Source organism: Camelus ferus, chromosome 24, assembly GCF_009834535.1.
Source record: "Camelus ferus isolate YT-003-E chromosome 24, BCGSAC_Cfer_1.0, whole genome shotgun sequence".
NCBI lineage: Eukaryota > Metazoa > Chordata > Mammalia > Artiodactyla > Camelidae > Camelus > Camelus ferus.
Window position 1 is genome coordinate 18,032,247 of NC_045719.1, and position 15,481 is coordinate 18,047,727.

The window sequence follows — 15,481 nt, forward strand, 5'->3', positions numbered from 1 at the left end:
AGTGACAGCGTGAAGAGGTGCAGGATGTTTCCCAGGGACCAGCGCAGATTTGGGGATGTGGCTGGAGTCTGAAGGCAATAAAGGCCTCTTGAGGACAGGGAAGTCTGCGAAGGAATGAGCTGGAGCCCAGTGGCCAGATCAGGATTTCGTAGCCTATGAAATATTACCAGAGTCTTCACCTAAATGTGCAGCCCTGACTTTCACCTTTCACACCTGCTCAGTACCTGAGTTTCTGACGTGTACCAACTTGTGAGCTTCCACATCCACAACACAAACATTTATCTGGACACATTTAATTCCAAGGATGACAGCCTATGAACTGAAGCGGTTGATGACTCAGGCTGAGGAGAGGTGAGGGAGGGCAGGAAAGGCTCTGGGCAGAGGGTCGGCGCCCTGAGGTGTCCAGCATGCCGGGAATGAAGGAGGAGCCCCTCCTATGGCCACCAGAGACTGTCACCACAGCTCGCCTGAGGAGACTGCTCCAAAGCAGAGTCCTCAGAGGGTTTTGAGGTGGCTCAGGACTTCGTGTGCCGGCTAATTATCCCCTCCACCTCACTGCAGCAGGAGGCCTCTAAACTGAGCTTCCAGCTAAGTGCTGGATGGACTCGGCCCAGGGGCTCAGGGGCGGTGGGTGAAGCAGGGATGGCATACACTGGCTCTGGGACACAGTCACAGCGTCTGGACACCGTACTTCAGGAGAAGCCATGACAACTGTTCAGATTCAAAGGCTCATAAGTTGTAACAGCCCCCAGAGTTGTTTCATCTAACCTCTTGGCCAGGGAGATGTTCCCCAAACAAGGAGGCTGACTCACCATCCAGCTTCACACTCCACGTCATGTGGAAGCCATTGGTCATCAGGTAAAAGTTCTTCAGATCCTCAGGCAGCACACAGTTATTCTTCTAGAATCATAAAGCAGCAGAATGTTAGGTCAGGGCTGGGAAGGAGGGCGCAGGGCTATGCCTCAAAGCAACAGGGGATGCTATTTACTGTGTCGGATGCCCAAACAGGAAGACACTGGTAGTTATCTATAAAAGTCTACTGGAGAGTTCTGGGTTGAGATGGCAACACAGCAGCTCCTGAGCTCACCTCGTCCCACAGACCCCTCCACCCACAGCTACATAATGAACAATTCCCTCTGAAAGGAATCCAGAAACCGGCTGAGTAACTTCTACGCATCAGGCAAGCAAGAAGACACACTGAAACGGGCAGGAGGGGTTGGTCAAAATCTTGTCCTAAAACCCCTCGTGGCAGGGTGACAACTGGGAGGAGCAAAGGGTCTGGACCCTACATCTGGTGCCCCAGCTTTTGTGGCTGCCGCCCAGAGGACACATGCTCGTCCTCTGATGAGCAGCGGGGTTTGTACTCATGGGTGCAATGGGATGGCAGAAAATAAAGAAACAGTGAAGAACTGGCTCTCCTCCCAGGGCTCAGTATGGAGGGAGGAGAGAGAACGCGCATCTCTCAGTCCTCCCTGAAAGAGGTATGCCTGCCTCCTTTAAAAGCTACTGCCTGAGTGTCCGGTTTCCAATCTGCTTGCATCTAGGTGCTGAGATCCTCGCCTTTAGGACACCGACAGATCTTGGCATACCCTCACCTACTGGGAGCCATTAACAACAAAGCAGGCTGAACATTCCCAAAGGTGTAAAAGACAACCACGGGCCAGGGCAGGATTGAATCATAAGGTTCATCTCTTACACGAGGCCACTCCTTGAAGACTGGGAGAGGTGGTTTGTACCTGATGCACAGAAACCAACAGAGAGAGTCAAGAAAAATGAAGAAACAGAGGAATATGTTTCAATTGAAAGAATTAGATAAAACCCCAGGAAAAGACCTAAATGAAATGAAGATAAGTAATTTTACCTTTAAAGAGCTCAAACAGTGGCACAGAGATGCTCACTGAAGTCAGGAGAGCCGCACATGAACAAAGTGAGAATTTCAACAAAAAGAAAATACAAGGAAGTATTAAACAAATCACAGAGGCGAAGAGTCCAACAAATGACCTGAAAAATTCAGTAAAGGTGTTCAAGAGCAGACTGGGTAAGTGAAAGAAAGAGTCAGTGAACTAGGAGACAGTATTAGAATTCATCCAACCAGATCAGCACAGAGAAAGATTGAGAAGGAGTGAATACAGCTTAAGGGACTTAGGGGACAACATCAAGCAGATCAATATTCACACTTACAGGGGCGTCAGAAGAAGGAGAGAAAGGGGCAGAAAGATTATCTGAAGAAATAATGGCTGAAAATTTCCTTAACCTGGGGAAGGAAACAGACTATCTGGAAATAGATCCAAGAATCCCAGAGAGTTCCAAAAAAGAAGAATCCAAAGAGACATTATAATTAAATTGTCAAAAGTTATTTAAAGGAGAGGGGGGAGGTATAGCTCAGTGGTAGAGTGTGATTAGCATGCACAAGGTCCTGGGTTCAATCCCCAGTACCTCCATTAATAATTTAAGGAGAAATATAGTTTTCCAGAGAAGAAAGAGCTGAAGGAGCTCACCACCACTAGACCAGCCTTACAACAAATATTAAAGGGACTTCTTTAAGCTGAAACAAAAGGGGGCTAATTAGTAACAGGGAAAAAAAATGACAGTATAAATCTCACAGGCAAAAGTAAATATATAGTTAAATTCAGAATAATGTCCTGGTGGTGGATTAATCACTTACAGATCTAGTATGAAGATTAAAAGACAAAGTAGTAAACTAACTATAGTGAAAACAGTAAAATATACTGTGTTTTAGAAGTAAAAACAAATAACTACAATGATTTGTTAATGGATACATAAAATAAAAGGATGTAAGTTGTCACATCTTTTTATATGTGTAGCAAGGAGAGTAAAAATATAAAGCTTTAGAATGTGTTCAAACAAGCTTTTATAGCTTAAAATAGACTGTTATAAATGTAAGCCTCATGTTGACCACAAAGGAAAAATCTATAGCAGATACAGAAAAGATAAAAAGAAAGGAGTCTAAGAACCCATTACAGAAAACCATCAAAGAAAGCAAAAGAAGAAAGGAACAAAGGGATTACAGAACAGCCAGAAATCAATGAACAAAATGGCATTAAGTGCACTACCTATCAACAGTTACTTTAAATGTAAATGAACTAAATTCTCCAGTCAAAAGACAAAGAGTGACTGAATGGATAAGAAATGAGGCAAACTATGTTGCCTACAAGGATGTAATAACATCTTCAGATTATGTAATAATACACAGACTAGAAGTGAAGGGATGGAAAGACACTTCTTGTAAATGGAAACCAAAGAAAGCTGGGATGGCTATACATTCAAAATAGACTTTAAGCCAAGAGAGCGCCAGATGACCGCTACAAAGACTACCTTCCTGGTTTATAACAAACAGCACTTACCCCTCAGGTCCTAGTATTTCCTCTTCCAACATTCTAGAAGCTACTCAGCCCTTTTAAAATTACTCATCTTTCTGTCAGGCCTTTACCTGGGTCATACATGTGTCTGTTTTACCACATTGTGATTACACCTGCGTATCAGAAGCCAGACCTCTCTCTAGTAAATCAAATGCATGTTTGTTACTTAATTCTAGGCTGTTTCTTTGACATTCATGTCACAAACACCACCCAGATTTCATGCAGGACTGGATTCAAGTCTCAATCCCTACTGGTAGAGATGGCTGCATCAAGGTATCACGTCAGATCCCCTGTCCATTTTAAGGGACTTCCATGTCACAAAGTCAGGTCAGTCATTGGAGATGAAGAACACGTGGCCATAAGTTTCCTCTGTCTGGTTTTGAATTTTCACCTGGCTGTCCGCAGGATGCTCCTTTCAAAACTTCAGTCACACCTCCCTTTAGTACGTTTGTAGGAAGGAATGCTAAATGTGACAGATTGACACCTGCTATGGGTAGCACATCGGCTATGCATCAGAGCCTCTAAGTAAGTGCTGTCCGACAGAAATATGATGTAAGCCAAGTATGTAATTTAAAATTTTCTAGTAACCATCTTAGAAAGCATATAAAAACCAAAATTAACTTTAATAATGTATTTTACTTAGCTCCATATATACAAAATATTATGATATAATTGAGTTTTTTAAATTATTGAGATAATTTGCATTTTTTCATGCTAATGCTTCACAATCCAATGTGTATTTTACACTTACAGCTCATCTCCATTCAAACTGGCCACACTTCATGTTTCAGCAGCCACAGCTGGTGTGTGGCTACCATATTGGACAGTGCAGACCTAAATGCTAAGCGGCAGAGCCCAGGTTTGGCTACTCATTTGCTTGAGAATCTCCTTTCAGTTCTAAAGATTAAAAATTGCTAACATGATATGAGCTCTGACTCTGTATACTAATGTACGTGTAGTCCATGACCAAGTGGAAGTTATTCCAAGGATGCAAGGATGGTTCAACAACTGCAAATCAATCAACATAACATACAATCAATCAATACAACACTTAACAAAATAAGGATAATAATGATATGATCATCTCAATAGATGCAGAAAAAGCATTTCACAAAACTCAACATTCACTTAGGGTAACAGCTCTCAACAAGCAGGTATAGAGGGAACATAACTCAACATAATAAAGGCCACATATAACAAGTCCACGGGTAACATCATATTGAAGGGTTAAAAGCCAAAAACTTTTCTTTTAAGATCAGGCAGACAAGGATGCCCATTCTTGCCAATTTTATTCAACATAGTATTGAAAGTCCTAAACAGAGCAATTAGGCAATGAAAGAAATAGAAGGCCTCTAAATAGGAAAGGAAGAAGTAAAACTGTCACTATTTGCAGATGACATGATATTATATAGAGAAAATCATAAAAGACTCCACCAAGAAACTTTTAGAATGAATAAATGAATTCGGAAAAGTTGCAGAATACAAAGTCAATATACAAAAATCTGTTGCTTTTCTATACAAGAATAACCAACTATCAGAAAGAGAAATTAAGAAAACAATACTGTTTACAATGCATCGAAAAGAATAAAATACTTAGGAACAAGTTTAATCAAGAAGGTGAAAGACCTACACACTGAAACCTGTAAGACACTGATGAAAGGAATGGAAGAAAACACGAATACATGGATAGACCTTCCACGTTCATGGACTGGAAGAATTAACACTGTTATGTACATACTACCTAAAGCAATCTACAAATTCAGTGCAATTCCTATCAGACTTCCAATGGCATTTTTCACAGAAATAGAACAGTCACAAAATCTGCAGGAACCACAAAAGATCCCAAATAGCCAAAACAATCTTGAGAAAGAAGAAGAAAGCTGAAGGAATCATGCTGCCTCATTTCAAACTGGATTACAAAGTACAGTAATCAAAACAGTACAATACTGGCATAGAAGGACACATAGATCAATAGAACATAATAGAGACCCAGAAACAAACCCAGACACATTTAGTCAATTAACTTGTGACAGATGCCAAAAATATACAGTGGGGAAAGGACAGTCTCTCCAATAAAGTGTTGGGGAAACTGGACAGCCACATGCCAAAGAATGAAACTGGGCCCCTGTCTTACACCATATACAGAAATCAACTCAAAATCAAGTAAAAAGTTGAATGTTAGACATGAAACCATAACATTCCTAGAAGAAAACACAGGGACAAGCTCCCTGACATTGGTCTTGGCAATGAAGTTTTGGATTTGACACCAAAAGCAAAAGCAACAAAAGCAAAAATAAACAAGTGGGACTACGTCAAACTAAAACACTTCTGCACAGCAAAGGAAACCATCAACAAAATGAAAAGACAACCTAGAGAATAGGTGAAAATATTCAAAAATCATATATCTGATAAAAGATTAATATCCAAAACATACAAAGAATTCATACAACTCAATAGAAAAAAAACCAAACAACCCAATTAAAAAATGGATAGAGAAACTGAATAGACATTTTCCCAAAGTCATACAAATGGCCAACAGGTACATGAAAGATGCTCAGTATCACTAATTCAGGAAAATGACAATCAAAACCATGTAACTTCACACCTGTCAGAATGGCTATTACCAAAAAGACAACAAATAATAAGTGTTGGTGAAGATGTGGAGGAAGGGGAACACTGGGTCACTCACCAGTGGAATGTGAATTCATGCAACCACTGTGGGAAAAAGTATGAAGGTTCCTGAGAAATTAAAAATAGAACTACCATATGATCCAGCAATTCCACTCCTGGGTTTTTAATCTGAAGGGAATAAAATCACTATCTTGAAAAGACGTCTGTACCACCATGTTCACTGCAGTTTTCTTTACAACCACCTAAGTGTCCATTGCTGGGTGAATGGATAAAATATGATATATACAAACACATACACACACACAAAACCAAATATTACTCAGCCATAAAAAGGCAAATCCTGCCATTTGTGGCAACATGTATGAACCTTGAAGGCATTATGCTAAGTGAAATAAGTCAGAGAAAGAAAAATATTGTATAATCTCACTTATATATGGAATCTAAAAGAAAACTGAACTCACAGATACAGAGACTAGGCTGCCACAGGTGGGGAGTGTAGGTGAGCAAAATGGGAGAAGGTGGTCAAGAGGTGCAAACTTGCAGCTATAAGATAAGTATGTCCTGGGGATGTAATGTACAGCAGGGTGACCATAGCTAATACTTTGTTGTATATTTCAATGTTGCTAAGAGTAAATCTTAAAAGTTCCCAATACAAAAAAAAAAAAATTGTAACTCTTGTGATAGATGTTAACTACACTTGTAACTTCACAATATATACACATATTAAATCATTATGTTGTAGACACAAAAGTAATACAATGTTATATGTCAATTATATTGCAATGAAGAATAAAAACAACAAAAACCTCTATTTGAGAGGCACTGGGTCTGCACAGCAGAGCCACCAGTTTGATCTCTTTTTTGCCTCGCCCGATAAGGCAGAGGAGGTGTCTGTGCTGCCATGGAAATGCCTGACTGGGGAGCTAGCTGGAGAAAGGGGATCAAGGAGGAGGAGACCTACAGGAACATGGTGCGACATGAGATCCTAGGCAAAGTCTCGATGATGTTGGAGCAAAGCAATTACTGCTACAAATTTCAGACCCAAGCTCATAAATTATTTTCAGAAATTACTGGATCAGTGAGAACATCTTAAAAGTGAAAAGTATATACTTTGACAGCAGTTAATGCACTGAACCTAACAGTTCTGGAATTTCTTAGAAAGAAGCACAATGGGATATAAACAAATATTTCATACGAACAGCAAATCATCCAAACTGGTGCGGGAAGAACAAAGGAATAGCTTAGTATCCTTTCAGGAGGTACTAGGTAGGAGCGTGCCTTAAATTCTAAGTAGCTCACATCTGTGCACGTGCCTGGCAGCCTTCTCTAGCCCGTCAAACCCCTGGAGAACACAAAAGGATGCGTTCTCCGATGTCTGACTTCAGGGGGGGCAATATGTTAGTAACTCTGTCCCAACCTTTTCCTTACTGGACACTTTTGAGGTGTGATACTGAACACCGCTCATATCAAGTTTGCTTTAGGTCACACCGTCAGTCAGTTCCAGGTGCCCAATGTGTGAGGGGGTTAAGACTGGAGCAGGACAATCTGAATTTACTTCCCAGTTTTGCCCCTGAGTGACCCTGAGTCACTCTGAATCCAGGTTCAGAATAATCTCTAAGACTAAGTCTGCAAAACACTGGAGGCGGAAGGAACTGTGAGCTTGGCAGGAAGAGGGAAGGTGAGGTAATTGGTGTAATTATTATGATTTTAGGGCATAACATCTTAAGAACTATGGTGAGAAGAAAGCTTCAAGTTTACTGGTAATTTTAAGTGATGTTTTTATATTATTAAATAGACAATAGCTGCCATTTTAATGAAACAGGTTTTTCATTTTCTTGATCTAAGAACTAAAATATGCATTCTGATCAGACTTTGTTTTTTTCTCTCTTCACCATCTAGTTCTCAATTTCACAAATGTGTAACCTAAAGGGTTCTCAGACTCCTTGGGCTAAACATTTATTTTTCTACTTAGTAAGTTATTTGGAGTTTAGGGCTTGCTCCTAATGCCTCCTGTATGGCACCTTCTCTGTGCTTTCCAAAAGGAAAGTGTGCGCACAGAAAGCCCATCTCTCAACCCTGGGACCCTAACACAGGAAGCCTATAGTTATTAATGTTCTGACAAAGTTCCTGCTCCTCTGTCATCCCCAAAGGCCAGCATCCAGTATCAGATTTTGGTCACTAGTGCCATCTAGTGCTGGAGACAAGGAAACTACTGTCTATAAGTCTTAACCCAGTTCCTTCCATGAGATCTGAGCTGAGATGAGCTGGTGGCACTGTTCACCTTTAAGTCAGGCTAGAGTGTTCCAATAGCAGTGATTACAACTTTTATTATGGTATTGATTTCACTCAAAAAAGAAATTTTGGTATTGTTTTATACCAGTATTTTAAAAAATTATTCAGAATTCATAAAAATAGAAAAAAAAAGAATGAAATCAAATTTTTAATACATTTCAAATACTAACATAAACATACAAAACATCAAGTAAACCAAGGTCATAAAAACCATTAAGCCTGCACTGTCACTTCCATGTACATCACTGTGGCCCCGGCTGCACTGCCTCCTTGCTGAAGACCTCACCGCCTGGCCGCCCGGACAGTGGGGCTCCTACAGTGCTTCCAGCCCTTCCTTCTGAGTGCAGCTTTCAGGGTTTCACTTAGGTGGCTCCTATGCCCTGGCCAGCGACTCAGAGTTACCGTCATTTTCATTTTTTGCTCTTCTGTGGGTAGTAAGCTGCCCACTTCAGAGGGCTTCTCCTGCCAGATTCAGGATCAGTCTCTATTTTGGAGGAGGGGATGAAAAAAGAAGAGGAAGGGAGAAGACTGGCAGAAAGCACACACAGCCACACCAGGACTGACCAGCAGCAGAGTTCAACAGACAGACACTGCTCTGGAATTCCCTCTTCTCTGATGGGCTGTGGACGGAAATGGCAGTGGGGGCTGAGAGAGCCCATGATAAAGTTGGGGTGCTGCTGACCAGAGGTCATGGAGGTAGAAACTGCTGCCAGCTTAGCTCAGGGAGGGTGAGCGCTGCTGGCAGGGACTGAACATGTACACATACCTGTGGACCGTCTGGCTGCCCAGGGCCCATTGCTAGAGGGGCAGTCTGGCAGAGCAGAAAGGATATGTGCCTAGAGTCAGACAACTCTGGGTTCAAATTCAGGCTTTGCCGCATGGTAGCTATGTGGCCCAGGACAATTCTTGGTGACCTCTCTGACCCTCAGTTTCTTCATCTAGAACACAGAAATATCAATACCTATCTTGCAGGGTTATTATGAGGATTAAATTAAATAACTTATCTGATATGTGTTAGCAGCGTTCACTAAATGGCAGGATAATTTTTTGCTTCCTTGTCAAATCCATTTGCTGCTACTCAGCCACAGTGATTTTTCCAAAGCAGGAATCCAACTTCTCTACTTAAAACATTTCAATGGCTCTCCTTTGCTCTCAAGACAAAGACCAAAATCCTGATGATCTAAGAAGCCCACACATCCTGGTCCTTGTCAACCTCTCTCCCTTGCTCTTCTCTGCTCCAGCAACATGTACCTTCTTCATGCGCTTGGAAAATGTAATCCTTTCCGTCTCGAAGCCCTCACACGGGCTGAAAGCCCCTTCTTCCCAGATCTCATTTATCTGGTTAACAACTTCTCATAACTTCTTTGGGAAAAATGTTTCTCAACCTCCAGACTCGGTCAGGCCTCCTGACAATGCTCCCTTTACCTCCCGTTCACAGAGCTTGCTCTGCTCTGTAATTATACTTGGAATGATTTATGCTATGTCTTAGAGAGTAAGATCAAGAGGTAAGAAACTGTGTGCCCTTTTTTGATTATCACTGAATCCCCAAGGATTCAACATCAACCATAATGCCTGGCCCATTTTAGGAGCTTAAAACTTTTATTGGATAAATGAAGGAATGAAAATTCAGAGGAGGGTTGGGAAGTACTAGCTATTAATCTGGTTAGTACTTCTCTGCAACACTTAACCACGTTCTGCCCGGCGAGCTTGTTAATATTTACTTTTTCCATTCCTTGCTGGATTTTTAGCTTTGTTGTATGTATACAACTTCAAATGTTCCACTGCCTCCATAGGACAGGCTCAGAGATGCTCCATGCTGGGGAGATGGCATGGAGTGCAAGGCAGTGTTAAGTGACCTGAAGAGGAACAGAGAGAAGGGTGAACTCTACGTTGAAGGCAGCTGTGGCCTAAGACAGGAAGAGGTTTTACTGCCCAATCTTTCCTTCTCAGGGGCATTTAGGTTGACCTCTCTTTCTTGGGAGGTAAGGATTCAACAGGGCACCACTTACTTGTTCCCATGAAGAAATCATATGACGTTCAGCAGGCGCCTTTTCTATGATAGTCACCTCTGTCACACCTGGGGATGATTCTGGAAGAAAAAACCAGAGTCTTGAAGAGTTGCAACTGGCTCATTCTCACACACTTCTAACTAGAGGTTGACTAGCTGTTGATGACTGCTCTGGGAATATCAGATCCCTCTGAGGAGCATTTATTACCCCTGTGATAAAAGCAGCTGGTCCCTCAAAGGCACTCAGTCCCATAACCGAGGACCATGCAGTCTTCCTGGCAATAACTATGTCAGTACACCTTCCATTCATCATAAAGTTTCCTTCGAGTTCTCAGAAGGCTCAAATTTTAGCTTGCAGCAATAGCACCCAATATGTGAGCTAAGAATTCTGGACTCCACCTAGCCTAGTCTTGCTTTATGCATTCATTAGTTGTGACCTTAGATGAGTATTCACTTACCTTTGCATTTGACAAGAATTATAATACTACTTTCCTTGATAAGGAAAGCAGAGGAAACAGAAATGAAGGTGCTTTGGAAAAGCATAAAGTACCAGTTGCACCATTCTTCTTCTGCCTTCTGTTCAGTGTTCTTTCTAAGGTATTGGGAAGCATGGTACTGTGGTAGAAAAGCACTGTGAGCTTCAAGTCATTCAAGGGTGAGTCCCTTCTATGCCTCTGATTGGCTAGGATGGAAGACACTATCTTGTCCCTTCAGGGGTGGTCCCACTTGGCACTATTTCACAGAAGATAAGATAGGGAGAGGGTGTCAGCCGATTCCAGGTGTCTCTTAGTGCTAGCAGGCACATATTCTGGGCAGACAGAAGCATTCCCTGCTACAACTGGGATAGTAGCTGAAGTGGCTAAGGCATTACTGAAAGATACAACCCCCCCCCCCGTTTGGGCTCCCAGGACCCCTACAAAGCAACTGATGCTCCAGCATTTGTTTCAAGTTACTGCCCTGGGCATAAAAAGGGCCCTGCACTAAGCCTGGAGACCCCAGAGGAGACAGGTTCAATCAGACCTTGAAACGAGCCTTAGCCAAACTATGCCAGGAAACTCAAGAAAACTGGATTAAGTTGCTTCTGATTGTCCAGCTCTGCATGCGGTTAGCCCCAAGGGATAAAGTTAAAGTGCATCTGAACTCAGGTGTGGTAGATTCATTCCCCAAGCCTGAGAGAAGGAACATCTTAACCCCCTTGGAATGGAACAACTCGAGTATGCCCTCCAGGCAGGAGGAACCATGAACGCCCTCACTGAAGACAGTCACCAGGCGCTCCCCACACTCCCCCACCTGGCCCTGCTCCCCTCCTGGCCAGGAGACTGCATGCACCTAAAACCACGGAAAGTCAGCAGCCTGCAAGACTAGCTCACTCCTAAGTGGAATGGACCCCGTATGGTGACCCTAACGACACGCCCTGCTCTTAAGTTGCAGGGGGTCACTCCGAGGGGACCTGACACTCGAGGGAAGAGGCCCCCAAGCCCCAACCTTCGCAGAGACAACCTGAGGCAACTGACCTCCTTGACTACTTGTGGGAACTTACTCTGACCTGAAGCTTCTCTTCCAAAAAACAACCGAAGTGTGAGCAGGAATATGCAGGGCACACGCCAAAGAACTAAATACCCTCATTTTTAGAAAAATGTTGACATATAACCATTATTCTCTTGGGCTGTTTATCTTAAATTGTCTGATGTTCTTTGTTTCCAAAAGGTTCAACAAATGGTCACTCAGGGTTAGGGTTAGGACCAAGGCCTGGTGACCGTCACACGATCTAAAGGCAGCTGGGGGAAGTTCTGCCCCTCCACCCGGGGCAATGATGACACCCCCAAATCAGCAAGAAGAGGTTACAGAAGACGCACCTGGGCCCCTCGGCCCCCCCATGAGAATCAGGAGCAGGACAAAAGGCAGAAGAGGGACTGGTCACCCGCAAAGCCCATTAACAATTCCCGGGTATTAAATATAGAATCTGGGTAATAAAATAAAGTCTAACCTTTTCAGGCATAGTTTAGTTACACTTGCTCATAGGATGCCACATGCAGAGGCCTCTCACCTGGTTCCTCAAGCGAAATGGCTGTGAAGATGCTCAGCGGCCCGTGTGCGCAGTGCTGCGCTCAACACTGCAATTCACGATGGCAGCGGCGGGCCGTGTGCAGAGACGCTGCGCCCGGCACAGGGATCCGGAGCCTGAGCAGCGCAGCTGCGCCTGCTCGGCAAGAACCCAGCCCCTTCCCCTGCTCACGAGATCCCTATGAAGCAGCAGCCCCTCCGATCTCGAGGAGAGCATGTCCTCACACCTCTCCATTCTTTGATCAAAGAATAAAACTTTCCTTTGCTTCCAAACCAAACTTGGGTTCCTTCTGTTGGCTCCAATGACACCGGGTGGCAGGACCCCTGTTGGGGCTCCCCTAGAAAGGGCTGGTAATAATCGCAGTGGCTTCCCCTGTTAACAGCCTGTTTTAAAGGGCTCATGTGATTAGACTAGGCTCACCTGTATAATCTCCCTTTTGCCACTTCACACAACAAATCACAGGTGTTATATCTCATCAGTTTCACAAGCCTCAGATCAAAGTCATTCAAAAACTAAGGCCTATGTTTTCTTCTAAGACTATCATAGTTTCAGCACCTTACATTTACATGTAAGATCCATTTTGAGTTAATTTTTGTATGTGAATTGAGGTAAGGGCTCAACTTCATTGTTTCACATGTGGCTACCCAGTTGTCACAGAACAATTTGTTAAAAAGACTTTTTCTCCCAATGAATTGTACAGACACCCTTGTTGAAAATCATGGAACCGTATATGTGATGGTTTGGTTTTAGAGTCTCAATCTTATTCTATTGATCTATATTTCTATCTTCACGCCAGTGCCACAGTGAAGACTACTGAAGCTTTGCAGCAAATTTTTTTTATTGCAGTAAAATACACATACAAAATTTGCCACTTTAACCATTTTGAGGTATACAGTTAAGTACACTCACACACACTATTTTGCAACCATTACCACTATTCATCTGCAAAACTTTTCCATTATCCCAAATGTAGTAAATTTTCAAATAGTGAAGTTTAAGCCCTCTAACTTTGTTCCTCTTTCCCAAGATTGTTTTGGCTATTGTGGGCACCTTCATTCTCATTTTAATTTTAGGACTAGATTGGCTTGTCAACTTCTGCAAAAGAGGCAAATGACATTTTGATAGAATTGTAGATTTTTAGATCAATTTGGGGAGAATTGGATTCTAACAGTACTAAGCCTTCCAAATCATAAATATCAGATGTCTTCAAATTTATCTAGGTCTCCTTTAATTTCTTTTCGTAGTATGTTGTGGTTTTCAGTGTACAAATCATGCACTTCTGTTAATTTACTTGTTCACGCCTTACTTCTGCTAATTTTTATACTAAAGTATTTTATTCTTTTGACATGATTGTAAATTGAATTGTTTTGTAATTTTATTTTTGGATTGTTCATTGCTAATGTGTAGGGTTTTTTTTTTCTTTTTGTGGATTCCTTCTGACTTTTTTTTAATATACAAGAGCATGTCATCTGCAAATAACTCTTTAGTTCTTTTTTTTCCCCAATTTTTATGTCTTTATTTCATTTTCTTGCCTAATTGCTCGGACTAGAATTTCCAGTACAATGTTGAATAGCAGTGGTAAGAGGGGAGTTCTCATTGTGCAGAAAAGAGTGAAACAGCAGGCCTGAGACTGCAATTTTTAGAAAGGTCTGCTTATAAGGTTGGCCCCTGGGTGGCATCTGGGAACTTGGAATTCAGGAGGGTTCCCACCATTCCCTGGTAAGAATGGCTCACTGCATCTGTTAGTGCAAACGATATGGTTTATGCTGAATACCTGCATTCCTCTGGGAGTCTTGAATTTGATATACACTAGGTAGAGTGTGTCTAAACGATGGACTTCCAAATGAGCTCCCAGTCTCAAATGAGCTTCCATAGTAGACAAGATTTCAGATGTATTATCACGTGTTGCTGGAGTAATTGTGTCCCACGTGAATCCACTGAGAGGACTCTTGAAAATTGTTTGGTTTCCTTGACTTCCCCACACTGTATCTTTCCCTTTGCTTCTGCCAGAATAAATCATAGCATGACTGTCTCCCAGATCCTGTAATCCTCCTAGTGAATCATCAAACCTAGTGTGGTGTTGGGGATCTCACGAACATTTGTCTGGTTCCTGATCTTAATGGGAAAGTATCCAGTTTTTCACCATTAAGCATAATGTTAGCTGTGGGTTTTTCATAGATGCCCTTTATCAGGTTGAGAAAGTTTGATTTCTGTTCCATGCTTTCACCCCATCCCATCAGTTTTGGTGTTATATCATCAGAGAACACACTTTGTATGATAGCAATCCTTTAAAATTTATCTTGGCTTCTTTAATGGTCTAACATATAGTCTGTTCTTGAGGTTACTCCATATATACCTGAGAAGAATTTTTATTCTACTGCTGTTGGGTTAACATGTTCTATAGACGTCTATTTAGGTAAAGTCGATTTACAGTGTTGCTTAAGCCTACTATTTCCTTGTTGATTTTCTGCTTAGGTGTATACGCATTGTTGTAAGCAGGGTATTTAGGTCTCAAACTACTGTTGTTGAATTGCCTACTTCTTTCAATTCTGTCAATTTTTGCTGTTCATATAGTTTGTAGATGCATATATAATGGTTCTCCTGTGTCTAAGCAGTAAGGGATTACTGAACTGTGTGTGTGTTTAATTTCATTTCATTTCATTTTTTTGTAGCCCCAGAAACTAGCAAAGTGATGGCATTAGGTAGAGATTCCATAAAGAAAACCACCCATTCAGTGGTGCAAGTCTTGACTCCTCAGGACCACATCAGGTGCCACACCCCGGGAGGTGCACGGGAGTTGTGGCCCTGGGAGGTTGGCTGCAGTATTCATTACCCGAGCGCTCTACTTCCAGAGGAAGGGCTTGGACACTCCCTTGGCCAAGAAGGCCTCTCGGGAGACCCAGCCTCCCAACCGTCAGGTACCTGCTGTCTCCCCTTTGCACGTCTCTGCTCGTCCTTCTTGGGCCCTGTGATGGACTTCGGGTGGAAGCATCTTCGGGCTTCCCAGCTCTGCATCCACAATCCTGGCAAACGCTTCCCGGCTTAGTCACGCACCTGGCTCACCCTCTTTTCTCCTTAACAACGGAAGTCACAGCCGCGATGCCC

The 15,481-nt window shown here is 42.5% G+C and overlaps 1 protein-coding gene across 4 annotated transcripts in view; it reads right to left on the reverse strand.

The window, feature by feature from the left end:
• TPGS2 (tubulin polyglutamylase complex subunit 2) overlaps positions 1–15,481 on the reverse strand; it is a 29,969-nt gene that overhangs the window by 14,024 nt on the left and 464 nt on the right. For all 4 annotated transcript variants that reach the window (XM_032467271.1, XM_006183411.3, XM_032467270.1 and 1 more), the window contains exons 2-3: positions 10,313–10,392; positions 813–900 (exon numbers count right to left, since the gene is read on the reverse strand). In XM_032467271.1, coding sequence (XP_032323162.1) covers positions 813–900; positions 10,313–10,392 — 168 coding nt within the window. The remainder of the gene's footprint in view (positions 1–812; positions 901–10,312; positions 10,393–15,481) is intronic.